Raw genomic sequence first — 14,614 nt, forward strand, 5'->3', positions numbered from 1 at the left:
TATATGTCTTCTAAAATGTGTTTGGCTGATGCTAGAATAGCTTGAAGATGTTAAAAATTAACATATTGTTGACGGTGATCCACTCTCGATCCCACAAAGTTGCAGTCCCTGTAGCGACTGCTGATGTGGTATTCTTTTTCTTTCTTTTGTGCTGTTCTGATAAAAAAAATTGTTTATACTACTTTGCGCACAGTGGTAACCATGTTGCTGTCCTTGTAGAGTCGATACGAGTTTGGTCTGTGTTCATGATCATCTGTCTTTGTGGGATTGTGTTCGTGGTTTTCAGTCATAGATCTTGAAGTGTACATTATACTTGCTAGTCTTATCTGTTGATGTTAACATCTAAAAGCATTTAGTACCTCACTTAGTACCTCACAAAAGTTTGTGCTTTTTTGTTGTTGTTGTTGTTGTTTTTTGGTGAAGGTGGGGGCTATTGTAGATTGTTTTAAATAGGACAGGAAGAAAAATCTTGTCAGGCGAGGTGCTTTGCGCGATGTGGTGTTATGTTTCATGGCAGAGAGGGTGAGAAATAGGGGCTATATGCACATGTTTGTACAAGTGTGTGTGTATGCACATGAAAGAGTTTGTATGTGTGTGTGTGTGTGTGTGTGTGTATGCAAGCGGGAGTGTTTGTACATGTGTGTGTGTGAGCAGGGGTGTTTCCACATGTGTGTGTAAATGCAACGGGGAGGGGAGGGGTGGGGGGGTGGGGAGGTATCCGTGAATGAATGTTCAGAATGATTTATTCACCAGAAATACTGTGATTCACTTTTGGCTTGCCAAACTAGTTTGCTAGTTGGCTGCTAATGGGTTGTTTTTTTTTTGTTGTTGTTGTTGTTGTTGCTTTTTTTTTTTATCAATGTAATGATTATTATCTGTCATTTGGCATCCTGGATTTGTAGGATGTTGCTAATCTCCTTGACTTTAAATAAGAAACACAGTTGTTGTTTTGTTTTGTTTTGTTTTTTTGGGTGGTTGTTTTTCCCCCTAACAGATATTTGTCCTGTTTAATGCTTTTTTCTCTACACACTGTACCAGTTTCATTCTCTTTTATTGGAAGTTCTATTCTTTGTTACTTGCATTTCTCGTTATTTCCTTGCTTTGGTTACTGACAAGTGATATACATGATTATACAAAAAGGTGCAGCAGGTTGTAATGCTTCCTAACTGATTTAGGAGTTCCTGTTTTTATTAATTACTGGTAAGTGTTAAGATCGTCTAGTCCAGACCCGTTCCGTCTTCATCCAGATGCATGCGAGCGTTAAAGTATAAGTTGACATTTCGCTGTCAGTTTATTTTGCAGCTGTTCAAATAATTGTGACTTTAACTCACTCAGTACGGCCAGTCCTCTCTTCTCCTCTACACAGACCCCTCGGATGTCCAGTGGGTGTCTGAATGACCCAACCTTTAGCTTCCGTCGTCAGAATTGTGGTATTCTTTGTCAACATTCACCTCTTCAGTATAAGAGACTTCCGCTTGCAATATTTTGATGATGGTAATTGGGGTGAAACGCTGTTAGCGTCGTCTCTTTCGCCGTTCGTATGGAGAGAGTTAATTATACGTTTTAAAAGTTAGATTGACAACTAAAGCTTTTACCAAGTCCCTGACCATTTATAAATGCATGCAAAGACAGTTCAAAAGTAAGATTTGTCCATCAACAGTCACTGTTGATTCATGTCCAAAAGCTTTGAATCAATCACTGTTTGGTTTGTTTCCTTTATTGATAATCACATACTGAAGTGGCGGATATCATGCGTGAGACTGGCCCCAGTCCTTGGTTCGGTTCACATGATTTGGTGCAAAATACAGTAGAAAAGAATGTGTTGAAACATGGCGAAATGGTGTGGTTTTGATTTTTTGTTGTTGGATTTTTTTTTTTGGTGGGGTGGGGGGTGTTTTTGGTGTTGATTTTGTTGTTTTTTTGTTTGTTTGTTTGTTTACCCCCTTTTTTTTCCTTTTTTTTTTTTTTTTGGTTGTTTTTGGTCAGCCAGTGCATGTTGTGCTTGTTTGCATTTTCATCAGAGTAAGGTGTATGTGGTGGGCTGTCAGGTGGTGCAGGTGATTTTTTTTTTTCTTTCTTTTTGTTCTTTAATTTTCTTTCCCCTTCCACCTTCCCTTTCCCAACCACCCAGCCGACCCACACAAAGTTGCTGTATACCCCGCCACCACTACCCCCAACCAACCATCCCCCCCCCCACACCCCCCCCCCCCCTACCTCCCCACCCCACACCCCCCCCCTTTTTTTTTTTTTTTTTTTTTTTTTTTTAGAGTTGATTGGGCATTTGTAGGCTTGTCCGTTTGTATCGTCCGAAAGATTTGACAGATGCATTAATTCAATTAATCACCTTTTGCAGTGACCTGCTCTGGTTTCTCTCTCCCTTCACCCACCCCCCACCCCCACCCTCTCATGTTCCCCCTACCCTCCGAACTTCCAGCATCTTCATCACCCCTTTCATCGTTCGTCATCCTATGAAATAAAGATAGCTGAGTCAGTAAGTGTCTCCAATTCTGGGTGGGCGATAGTCTTGACGTCAACTGCTTTACCCCCCCCCCCCCACACACACACACCCACCTCGCCCCCCACACACACTCCCTTGATTTCAGTATCCTTTTTATTTTATCTCTCATCCATCCATTCCACATCTATCTGCTTTCGTGCTTACACACACACACACACACACACACACAATCAATTAAACAACTAACAAGTTGTCTTCATAATGGATTAATGAACCACTCTTTAGTTGTCTGATTGGTTTTGTGTTTGTTTTTTAGGACATCATTAATTTGATAAGTGTATTGATTGATTAATTGATAGCTGTTTGCTTTTTAAGAACAATTAGTGTGCAGTTGTTTAATTGATAAATACTTATACTGGGTTAGCTGTTTGATTGATTTGCTTTTTTGAGACCAATGAAACAGAGAGAGATTACTGAGTCATATACTTTATGATCTGTACATTGCGGATGGAAACTTGTATTCTTGAAGAATAGCAGCTGTGTGCTTTGAAAATTATCTCATGCAAACTTTTTTTTTTTTTTTAATGTATGTGAATATGAATAAAATTTTATAGGAAAAAGGCAGATTGGAAGATTATATATGATTGATGGGTTATGGATATTGTAAGGGCTATGTATGAATCAGATATGGATTTGCATGTATGCTTCAGTCTCTTCCTTGTCCACAAGTAAGGGCAGAATTATTTTATCAATAACTTAATGTACATCTGTATCTTTTCTTTAAACCCTGTCCTCCATGTTCACTCTTACTGCACATGGTTTTCCTTCCCTTCCGCAACCTGTGTGAAAATGAGAATTTAAAAAGAAAAAAAGAACTGTACACTTGTGTTTTCGTCTACAATCTGAAAGCTGTTTCTAGTTCTGAATCCCTCCCAACACTCCACTGTATGTTTAACTGACCTGTGAAGCTTGTCGCATACATTTCTCGATATTAGACAGCGGATGGGTTGTGTATGATGCAAAAGCATTTACAGTTTACCTGTTCAGGTGTGTTTTATTGCTCCTCTGCTTGCTGGTGTGTGACCTGTATTGCTGTACCTGTATCTGGTTATTGGTATCATAGCATTGGCTTGCTGTCCACCAGACTCTATTACTGTCACAGACCTGCCAACCTTTCCATTTTCAGTGGAATTTATCCTGCTCATTTGCATTTGATTGCGGTCTCCCACATGCCTAAAAGAAATTCCGTTTACATCACACTCACACACACACACACACAGAGCAGAAAAGAAAAGAAAGGCTGTTTTCTATTCATTCAGTGCCAAGAGCTGCATAGCTGCCATATATATAGCCAGACTGAAGTTTCAAATGGCACCTTCCAACTTCAGCTTTCACTACCATTATGTTGAAAGGTAGTCTGACACAGAATGTCCTGAGGCTGGAAAAAAAAGAAAAGAAAAGTGGTGATCAGAAGTTGCAGAAGAAATTGTGGATGTTTTTGTTTCCGGTGTAATACCTAAAACAGTTATCTCAATCTACTGAATATTCCTCTCTGTAGCTGAAAATATTCTTCTCAGCAGGTCTGTGTAGGGGGGTTGGCAGGTCTGCTATTCTTACAGCTCATTCATGTTTGTTAGTCATTGTGAACATGTGTTGCTGGATTCACTGACAAATGACACATGAGAGATTGTGAAACTGCTGCATGAAAATGATACTGATTTTGTTGTCCTTGTGATGGCATTGTGCTTGCACACACACACACACACACACACACCCACACACACACACACACACATACATACACACACACTCACACACACACACACACACACAAACGCTGATGCACATAATCAGATTAGTGTACGAATGTGCGCACATGTGCTTTCACTCATGCACGCGCAGTTGCATACACACCAACATTACACACACAAGCACATTTTATTTACATATATGTGTGGTTTTAGTCCTTTTGTTTTGTCATATGATTCTTTTGTTTTAATGTTGAACATAAACAAAACTGACATGGAGAAACTATGTTGTTTTTTCGGCCTGATTTTGGAAATGTTGGTTAAGGAGAGGGCATGTGGGGGATTGGGGAGGGGGAGGGGTGTGGAGGGCGTGGGGGTGGGGGGTTGAGAATTGTTTGCAGAATGTGCAGGCGAAATTCTTTGTTCTTAGCTTTCTGTCTGCTCATTAGGTCTTCCAAAATCTGCAGTGCATTGCTTTTTCACACATTAGACGAAAGTTTGTGTTTGACCTGTATGGTGTGGGTGCTGATTGGTGTATAGTATAGTAGATGTGTTGATTACCTCCTGAAATCTCTTTGATGTTGATTTGAAGTCTCTTGTCTAAATTGTCAAGTGATACAGGTGATGTGATTTTTTTTCTTTCTTTTTTTGAGGGGGGGTTTGGGGGGGGGGGATAAACTTGACTGTTGATAATGATGATAATGTCGTTCAAAGCTTGTTTATGTTAGCATTACATCTTTGTTTGAGACATAGTCTTGTTCTCCTTGTCTAAAGTAAACTGTTGCTCATGACTGTGGGGTCATGTTTTCTGTTCCACCACCTATTCTGTCTGTTTGCCATCTTGCTATGATTACTTCTCTTGGTTTTGTCTTCATTTTGACATGGTTTGTCTCTTCTGTGTGTGTGTGTGTGTGTGTGTGTGTGTGTGTGTGTGTCTGTGTCTCTCTCTGTGCCTTTTTCCTTCTGATTCTTTCATTAAATTTTAAGCAGTGAATGACCAGAATAATGTTAGCTGAGATAAGGAAAGTACCATACTCATCTTTACATGTTGATTTGGAATGCAGTTGCTGCATTTCTTTGCCTTAAAGTTTCTTTCCTCTGTGATCAAGTTATCTAAAGGTATTCTTTTTTGACTCACTTGTGTAAACAAAGTGAGTCTATGTTATAAGCCGGTGTTCGGTTGTCTGTGTGTGTGTGTGTGTGTGTGTGTGTGTGTGTCCATGGTAAACTTTAACATTGCCATTTTCTCAGGAAATACTTTGTCTGCTAATACCAGTTTGGCTTAAACATAGTAGGAAAAAAATGTTCACAGCCATACCAATAATAGGTTTACATCTCCCGAATTTAGCCTTATTCTCGAATCGTTAACAGTTTATTTCATTGATGTTCATTCCGGATTCCGAAAACCGCTGTTACCCCTCTGCAGCTGCCCGATTGTCTGGTGAGAATACGCCATGACCTTGTTTTTCTTGTTCAAAATAAATACACATTCTGGACAGAACACATACAGTGACATTAACTACATTATTGACATGTTTACTACATATGAATATTCTGAAGTGGACACTGATTTAACAAGAATGAACAGAAAAGAAAATTTGAATCAGATGTTTCATTGCCTCATCTACATGGCACTGGTCAGTGCAGATCTTGACAAAACATGTTGCAAAGCCTGATGCGATGGCAACGTCTCCTTTACCGCCGGATTAAAAGAATTTCTTAAATAATCATCGACTTGTTTACTGCATATGAATGTTTTAAAGTGGATACTGAATTAACTAGAATCAACAGAAAAAAGAAATTAAATTGACGGTGTTGTAGTTTCTCAGTGAGTGGAAAGACAAGCTTGTCGAACAATCTCTGCAGATCTATAAAAAACGGACATATACTGCAGTGTTTTTAAGGCGATGGGAACGTCTCTTTTACCTCGGACTTGAAACAAATTTTTAAATGCCCGAGATATACCAAAACATGATTTAAACGGCGTTATGACTTTGATTGCCACTGTCGATTTATTCCGCTGAAAGAAAATGCTCGAATGATAATTTTTGAACGTCAGCATTGAGCCCACGTTAGCGAAGTGGGTAAAACCAGTCATTCTCGACCCAAACATCCATGGTTTGAAACTGCATTGAAGCCTTGTTTTTTGTCTTTTTTTTTTTTTTCATGAAGCTGTATATAGTTATGACGAATCAAGAACACATTTCAACAAACTAATTTTCAATTTTTATAAGTATTTATTGTTATAATTTTTTTTTTTAAAGTGTGTATCACAAGTGAGTCTTGAAGGCCTTGCCTTTCTTGTTTTTTTTAAATTTATTTATAATTTGGTGATTGTATGCAAGTAACAGATTTTATGTCTCTTCTTTACGCAGTGCCATGTCAATGACTTTGAAATTTCTTGTTTGTTATTTCAACTTTGAAACAGAATCCTTTGTTTCATAGGTTTCCAGGTACAGTATGACTTGATTTGCATTGGTTATGGGAAAGGTGTATATATGATACAGACTTGTTTTAATTACAACATTATTATCTGCAGTCCTACATGTTTGATTAACTTGGATACATGTCTTGTGACATGGGTACGCTCTTGATTTTGGTTCATGTCTTTCAAGTCTGTCAGTTGCTGACAGTTCCAGAGTATTTAATCTTCAGTTTACATAACATTAAAAAAAAAAAAAATTATTATTATTATTTTTTTTACTTATAACTGATTTGCACAGAACGTATGACCAGTGTTTGTTGGCGATAACTTCAAGATTGAAAATTTGTACAGAATCAAGTAATTTTGTCCCCTTTATGCGCGAGCAAAGGTGGCTGTCAAGTTCGACAAATATTAAGGATGTTAAAAACAAAAAACAAAAAACAAAAAAACAACAACAACAACAACAACAACAAAAAACAACACATTGATGGGAGGAACTACATGCACGGCGAGTACTGACGCCAAAACGATAAGTGTGTGATGTTTCAGAACCGCGCCAGCGACCCGCCGCGCTACAAGGGCACCAAGGAGCTGATGCCGGCCTCCATGAGGGTCAAGGACGCTGCCGAGGCCGTGCTGACCTGCATCATCGACCAAGTTGTATGTCACAGATTGGGGGGGAGAGGGTGGTGGGAGAGTGTGATGGGATGTTGGAGGGGTGTGTGTGTGTGTGTGTGTGGGGGGGGGGTGATCGTGGAGAGAGCTGAGACTGTTCTGACCTGCATCATCAAATCAAGTTACTGTGTGTCAGAGATTTGGGAAGGGAGTTTGGGAGGAGTGAGGGGGTAAGGTGGTAAGATAGTGTGGTGGGAGGTTGGAGGGGTGGGAGATGGGGAGGAGGGTGGCACTGGAGAGACCTTGGGGAGTAGGGTGACATTGGAGAAAGCTTGGGGAGGGGGGAGGAGGGTGGCATTGGAGAGAGCTTGGGGAGGAGGGTGACATTGGAGAAAGCTTGGGGAGGAGGGTGACATTGGAGAGAGCTTGGGGAGGAGGGTGACATTGGAGAAAGCTTGGGGAGGAGGGTGGATTTGGAGAGAGCTTGGGGAGGAGGGTGGATTTGGAGAGAGCTTGGGGAGGAGGGTGACATTGGAGAAAGCTTTGGGAGGAGGGTGGATTTGGAGAGAGCTTGGGGAGGAGGGTGACATTGGAGAGAGCTTGGGGAGGAGGGTGACATTGGAGAGAGCTTGGGGAGGAGGGTGGATTTGGAGAGAGTTTGGGGAAGAGGGTGACATTGGAGAGAGCTTGGGGAGGAGGGTGGATTTGGAGAGAGCATGGGGAGGATGGTGGATTTGGAGAGAGCTTGGGGAGGAGGGTGGATTTGGAGAAAGCTTGGGGAGGAGGGTGACATTGGAGAAAACTTGGGGAGGAGGGTGAATTTGGAGAGAGCTTGGGGAAGAGGGTGGATTTGGAGAGAGTTTGGGGAGGAGGGTGACATTGGAGAGAGCTTGGGGAGGAGGGTGGCATTGGAGTGAGCTTGGGGAGGAGGGTGACATTGGAGAAAGCTTGGGGAGGAGGGTGACATTGGAGAAAGCTTGGGGAGGAGGGTGGATTTGGAGAGAGCTTGGGGAGGAGGGTGACATTGGAGAAAGCTTGGGGAGGAGGGTGGATTTAGAGAGAGCTTGGGGAGGAGGGTGACATTGGAGAAAGCTTGGGGAGGAGGGTGGATTTGGAGAGAGCTTGGGGAGGAGGGTGGATTTGGAGAGAGCTTGGGGAGGAGGGTGACATTGGATAAAAGCTTGGGGAGGAGGGTGGCATTGGAGAAAGTTTGGGGAGGAGGGTGACATTGGAGAAAGCTTGGGGAGGAGGGTGACATTGGAGAGAGTTTGGGGAGGAGGGTGGATTTGGAGAGAGCTTGGGGAGGAGGGTGGCATTGGAGAAAGCTTGGGGAGGAGGGTGACATTGGAGAGAGCTTGGGGAGGAGGGTGGATTTGGAGAGAGCTTGGGGAGGAGGGTGACATTGGAGAGAGCTTGGGGAGGAGGGTGACATTGGAGAAAGCTTGGGGAGGAGGGTGGATTTGGAGAGAGCTTGGGGAGGAGGGTGACATTGGAGAAAGCTTGGGGAGGAGGGTGACATTGGAGAGAGCTTGGGGAGGAGGGTGGATTTGGAGAGAGCTTGGGGATGAGGGTGGATTTGGAGAGAGCTTGGGGAGGAGGGTGACATTGGAGAAAGCTTGGGGAGGAGGGTGACATTGGAGAAACTTTGGGGAGGAGGGTGACATTGGAGAAAGCTTGGGGAGGAGGGTGGCATTGGAGAAAGCTTGGGGAGGAGGGTGGCATTGGAGAGAGCTTGGGGAGGAGGGTGACATTGGAGAAAGCTTGGGGAGGAGGGTAGATTTGGAGAGAGCTTGGGGAGGAGGGTGACATTGGAGAGAGCTTGGGGAGGAGGGTGGATTTGGAGAGAGCTTGGGGAGGAGGGTAGATTTGGAGAGAGCTTGGGGAGGAGGGTGACATTGGAGAAAGCTTGGGGAGGAGGGTGGCATTGGAGAGAGCTTGGGGAGGAGGGTGGATTTGGAGAGAGCTTGGGGAGGAGGGTGACATTGGATAAAAGCTTGGGGAGGAGGGTGGCATTGGAGAAAGTTTGGGGAGGAGGGTGACATTGGAGAAAGCTTGGGGAGGAGGGTGACATTGGAGAGAGTTTGGGGAGGAGGGTGGATTTGGAGAGAGCTTGGGGAGGAGGGTGGCATTGGAGAAAGCTTGGGGAGGAGGGTGACATTGGAGAGAGCTTGGGGAGGAGGGTGGATTTGGAGAGAGCTTGGGGAGGAGGGTGACATTGGAGAGAGCTTGGGGAGGAGGGTGACATTGGAGAAAGCTTGGGGAGGAGGGTGGATTTGGAGAGAGCTTGGGGAGGAGGGTGACATTGGAGAAAGCTTGGGGAGGAGGGTGACATTGGAGAGAGCTTGGGGAGGAGGGTGGATTTGGAGAGAGCTTGGGGATGAGGGTGGATTTGGAGAGAGCTTGGGGAGGAGGGTGACATTGGAGAAAGCTTGGGGAGGAGGGTGACATTGGAGAAACTTTGGGGAGGAGGGTGACATTGGAGAAAGCTTGGGGAGGAGGGTGGCATTGGAGAAAGCGTGGGGAGGAGGGTGGCATTGGAGAGAGCTTGGGGAGGAGGGTGACATTGGAGAAAGCTTGGGGAGGAGGGTAGATTTGGAGAGAGCTTGGGGAGGAGGGTGACATTGGAGAGAGCTTGGGGAGGAGGGTGGATTTGGAGAGAGCTTGGGGAGGAGGGTAGATTTGGAGAGAGCTTGGGGAGGAGGGTGACATTGGAGAAAGCTTGGGGAGGAGGGTGGCATTGGAGAGAGCTTGGGGAGGAGGGTGGATTTGGAGAGAGCTTGGGGAGGAGGGTGACATTGGAGAAAGCTTGGGGAGGAGGGTGACATTGGAGAAAGCTTGGGGAGGAGGGTGGATTTGGAGAGAGCTTGGGGAGGAGGGTGACATTGGAGAAAGCTTGGGGAGGAGGGTGACATTGGAGAGAGCTTGGGGAGGAGGGTGACATTGGAGAAAGCTTGGGGAGGAGGGTGACATTGGAGAAAGCTAGGGGAGGAGGGTGGATTTGGAGAGAGCTTGGGGAGGAGGGTGGAGGAGGGTGGCTTTGGAGAGAGCTTGGGGAGGAGGGTGGCATTGGAGAGAGCTTGGGGAGGAGGGTGGATTTGGAGAGAGCTTGGGGAGGAGGGTGGATTTGGAGAGGGCTTGGGGAGGAGGGTGAATTTGGAGAGAGCTTGGGGAGGAGGGTGACATTGGATAAAAGCTTGGGGAGGAGGGTGGCATTGGAGAAAGCTTGGGGAGGAGGGTGGATTTGGAGAGAGATTGGGGAGGAGGGTGACATTGGAGAAAGCTTGGGGAGGAGGGTGACATTGGAGAAAGCTAGGGGAGGAGGGTGACATTGGAGAGAGCTTGGGGAGGAGGGTGACATTGGAGAAAGCTTGGGGAGGAGGGTGACATTGGAGAGAGCTTGGGGAGGAGGGTGACATTGGAGAAAGCTTGGGGAGGAGGGTGACATTGGAGAAAGCTAGGGGAGGAGGGTGGATTTGGAGAGAGCTTGGGGAGGAGGGTGACATTGGAGAAAGCTTGGGGAGGAGGGTGACATTGGAGAGAGCTTGGGGAGGAGGGTGACATTGGAGAGAGCTTGGGGAGGAGGGTGACATTGGAGAGAGCTTGGGGAGGAGGGTGACATTGGAGAAAGGTTTGGGAGGAGGGTGAATTTGGAGAGAGCTTGGGGAGGAGGGTGGATTTGGAGAGAGCTTGGGGAGGAGGGTGGATTTGGAGAGAGATTGGGGAGGAGGGTGACATTGGAGAAAGCTTGGGGAGGAGGGTGACATTGGAGAAAGCTTGGGCAGGAGGGGGAGGAGAGTGACATTGGAGAGAGCTTGGGGAGGAGGGTGGATTTGGAGAAGAGCTGAGGCAGTTCTGACCTGCATCATCGACCAAGTTGTATGTCACAGACTTGGGAAAGGGGGGGCGGGGGGGGGGAGGAAGGAGGCGGGGGAGCCTGGGGGGGGAACTGTGGTAGGAGGTTGGAGAGGAGGGGGGCGGAAGAGGGGAAGGGGGTGGTGACAGTGGAGAGAGCTGCGGCAGTTCTGACCTGCATCATCGACCAAGTTGTATGTCACAGATTCGGGGATGGGGGGCTTGGGGGTGGAGTGTGGTGGGAGGTTGGAGAGGAGGGGGCAGGGGGGGGGGGGAGAGGGGAAGGGGGTGGTGACAGTGGAGAGAGCTGCAGTAGTTCTGACCTGCATCATCAACCAAGTGGTATGTCACAGATTTGGGGAGGGAAGGGGTGTGTGTGTGTGTGTGTGTGTGTGTTGGAGGGGGGTGCGGAGGGGGGGGGGGTTGACAGTGGAGAGAGCTGCGGATTCTGAGCTGCATCATCATCAGTCAAGTTGTATGTCAGAGCTTTTGGGGCATAGGGAGGTTAGATGGGTGGGTGGGAGAGTGGGGTAGGGGTGGACAGTGGAGAGAGATGGGGCTGCTCTGACCTGCATCATCACCAAGCTGTGTGTCAGAGATTTGAGTGGAGGGGTGGGAGAGGTGGGGCTGGGGGTGGGGGTGATTGGTGGAGAGAGCTGGTTGTTCTAACCTGCATCATCCACCAAGTTGTATGTGAGAGATTTGGGGTGGTGGGTGGTGGTGGTGGGGGTAGTGAGGGTGTAAGATGGGGAGGGGTGGAGGGGGAGACAGTGGAGAGAGCCTAAACCATGCTGACCTGCACCATCAACCAAGGTGTATGTCAGGGGGGTGAGGGAGGTGGGGTAAGGGGGCGTGGGGGTGGGGGGCTTGAGAGAGATAATGGTTGTGGAGAAGTACATGATGCTTTTGGATTTATTGATTGATTAATTGATTCATTTATTTGGATTTTATTGATTGATTAACTGATTTGTTTATTTTTTATTTTATTATTATTTTTTTTTCATGTATGTTATTTTGAAGAATTAGTAAATGTACAATACCTTTTGCTGCTCAGAGGCACACAACTTCTGACATTGCATTGTCTAATATGTCAGCAGTGGTGAAATGCAGTCATCCTCACCTCTTTTTGTCATTTGTACTGGGAGAGTTAGCACACTTTCATTTGTATGTGTCTGTGTTGTGTGTATATATGTGTGTCTGTGGTGTGTGCGTGTGTGTGTGTGTGTGTGTGTGTGTGTGCGTGCGTGTGTGTGTGTGTGTTTGAGTCCCTGTGTTTGTGTGGTATATTTGTTCCTGTGTCCCCCGAAAACGGAGTATGGCTGCCTATATGGTGGTGTAAAAACGGTCATACACATCTAAGCCCACTCGTGTACATATGAGTGAACATGGGAGTTGCAGCCCATGAACAAAGAAGAAGAGGAAGTTCCTGTGTGTGTTTGTGTGTGCGCATGTGTATGTATTTGTGTGTTGTGTATGTGTATGTTTCCCCATGTGTGTGTATGTGTGTCTGTGTCTGTATGTATGTTTGTGTGCATCTGTATGTATGTGTGTGTATGTGATTGTTTGTGTATGTGTATCCCTGTGTTTTTGTGTATATGTATGTGTGTGTGTGTGTGTGATTGTGTGTGTGTGTGTGTGTATCCCTGTGTTGTTGTTTTGTGTGTGTGTGAGCATATGTATGTATGTATGTGTGTGTGTGAGACCCTCCGTGTGTGTGTGTGTGCGTGTGCACGTGCGTGTGTGTGCGTGTGCGCGTGCGCGTGCGTGTGTGTGCGTGCACATGATCGTGTGCATTTCTCCCTGCTTTTGTGTGTGTGCTTGTGCATACCATGTGCACGTGTGGTCACGGCAGGGAGCCTTCCCTCCCCCTTGCGGGCCCGAGTCCCTGTTCTCTCTGCTGGACGAGCGGTCCCTGCTGAAGTACTCCAAGGGCAGCACTCTGCCCGACCAGGGCTCCCCCTTCCGCTACTTTGTCATCGACAACACCATCATCGTCGGACTGCTGGAGCAGCCGCTGGGCAACGTGGAAGGTCTGAGCGTTGTTTGGTGTGTGGGGGGTGGGGGTGTGGGGGTGGGTGATGTGTGTGGATTTGGGTTGGTGGGTATTGTGTGTTTGTGTGTGTGTGTGTGTGTGTGGTTGTGGGGATGTATAAATGGGTGTGTCTGGGTTGGTTGGTATGGTGTGTGTGTTGGTGTGTGTGTGTGTGTGTTGGGGGGGGGAGGGGGTTATGGGTGTGTGGTGGTTGGTGGGTATGGTGTGTGTGGGTGTGTATGTTCGGGGGGTGTGGGGGTGTTGGGGGGAGGGGGTATGGGTACGTGTATGTGTATGTGTAGAGGTGTGGGGGAGGGTAATGTGTGTGTGAGTGTAGGGTGGGGGCATGGGGTATGTATCAGTATGTGTGAATGTGGAAGGTCTGATTGGGGTGTGGATGTGTGTGTGTGTAAGGGGTAGGAGAGGGTAATGTGTGTGTGTGTGTGTGTGTGGGGGGGTGATGGTGGTTGGGTATGGTGTGTGTGTGTGTGCATGTGTGAATTTGGAAGGACTGAGGATTGGTGTGTGTGTGTGTGTGTTTGTGTGTGAGGGGTGGGGGAGGGTAGTATGTGTGTGAGGGGGTGTGTGAGGGGGTGGTTGGCTATGGTGTGTATGTGTGTGTGAATGTGAATGTGGAAGGTTAAGGATTGGTGTGTGGGTGTAAGTGTGGGTGTGTGGGGTGGGGGAGGGAGGGTAATGTGCATGTGCGAGGATGTGTGTGTGTGTGGGGTTATAGTATGTGTTTGTGTGTGTGTGTGTGTGAATGTGGAAGAACTGAAGATTGGTGTGGGGAGGTGGGGTGGATAATATGTGTGTTGGGGGGAGGGGGGATATCATGTGAATGTGGAAGGTCTTAGGATTGGTGTGTGGGTGTGGGGGGATCAGGGCGGTAGGGGGAGGTGTATGGTGTGTGTGTGTGTGTGTAGGGGGTGGGGGGGTATGGTTTTTTTGTTGTTTGGATGTGACAGTTCTGTGTTGATGCGGCTGAGCATTTGCATGGTTTGACAGTCCTGATGTGGCCCTGTGCACTCAGCTGGACTTAAAGCAACAGTAAACAATAAACCCCCTCAATGGCCTTTTGAGAGGTTGACACTTTGTCCCATTTCACCTACCCACTGTTTACGTTTTGCCTATTCTGCCTGTCCCCATCTGACACACACACACACACACACACACATACACACACACACAGAGCAACTGAGTACGTTTGTGAACTGGAAATATGTGAATCAGGATCACTAGTTCAGTGATAGGCGAATCAGGAATAGGGGAATTAGGATGACTGTATGCTGTAGGCAACATGATAGTTTGATGATAGACAAATCAGGAATAGGCGAATTAGGATGACTGTATGCTGTAGGCAACATGGTAGTTTGATGATAGACAAATCAGGAATAGGCGAATTAGGATGACTGTATGCTGTAGGCAACATGACAGTTTGCTGATAGGCGAATTAGGATGACTGTATGCTGTAGGCAACATGA

At 46.5% G+C, this 14,614-nt stretch overlaps 1 protein-coding gene across 7 annotated transcripts in view; it reads left to right on the plus strand.

Moving 5' to 3' along the window:
• LOC143296095 (ral GTPase-activating protein subunit beta-like) overlaps positions 1-14,614 on the plus strand; it is an 87,580-nt gene that overhangs the window by 49,777 nt on the left and 23,189 nt on the right. For 6 of the 7 annotated variants that reach the window (XM_076607859.1, XM_076607863.1, XM_076607865.1 and 3 more), the window contains 2 exons: positions 7,181-7,291; positions 12,951-13,128. In XM_076607859.1, coding sequence (XP_076463974.1) covers positions 7,181-7,291; positions 12,951-13,128 — 289 coding nt within the window. Of the gene's footprint in view, positions 1-2,021; positions 2,058-7,180; positions 7,292-12,950; positions 13,129-14,614 lie in introns of all 7 variants that reach the window. The other variant, XM_076607862.1, reaches the window with a different exon arrangement.

Source organism: Babylonia areolata, chromosome 21, assembly GCF_041734735.1.
Source record: "Babylonia areolata isolate BAREFJ2019XMU chromosome 21, ASM4173473v1, whole genome shotgun sequence".
NCBI classification, from domain to species: domain Eukaryota; kingdom Metazoa; phylum Mollusca; class Gastropoda; order Neogastropoda; family Buccinidae; genus Babylonia; species Babylonia areolata.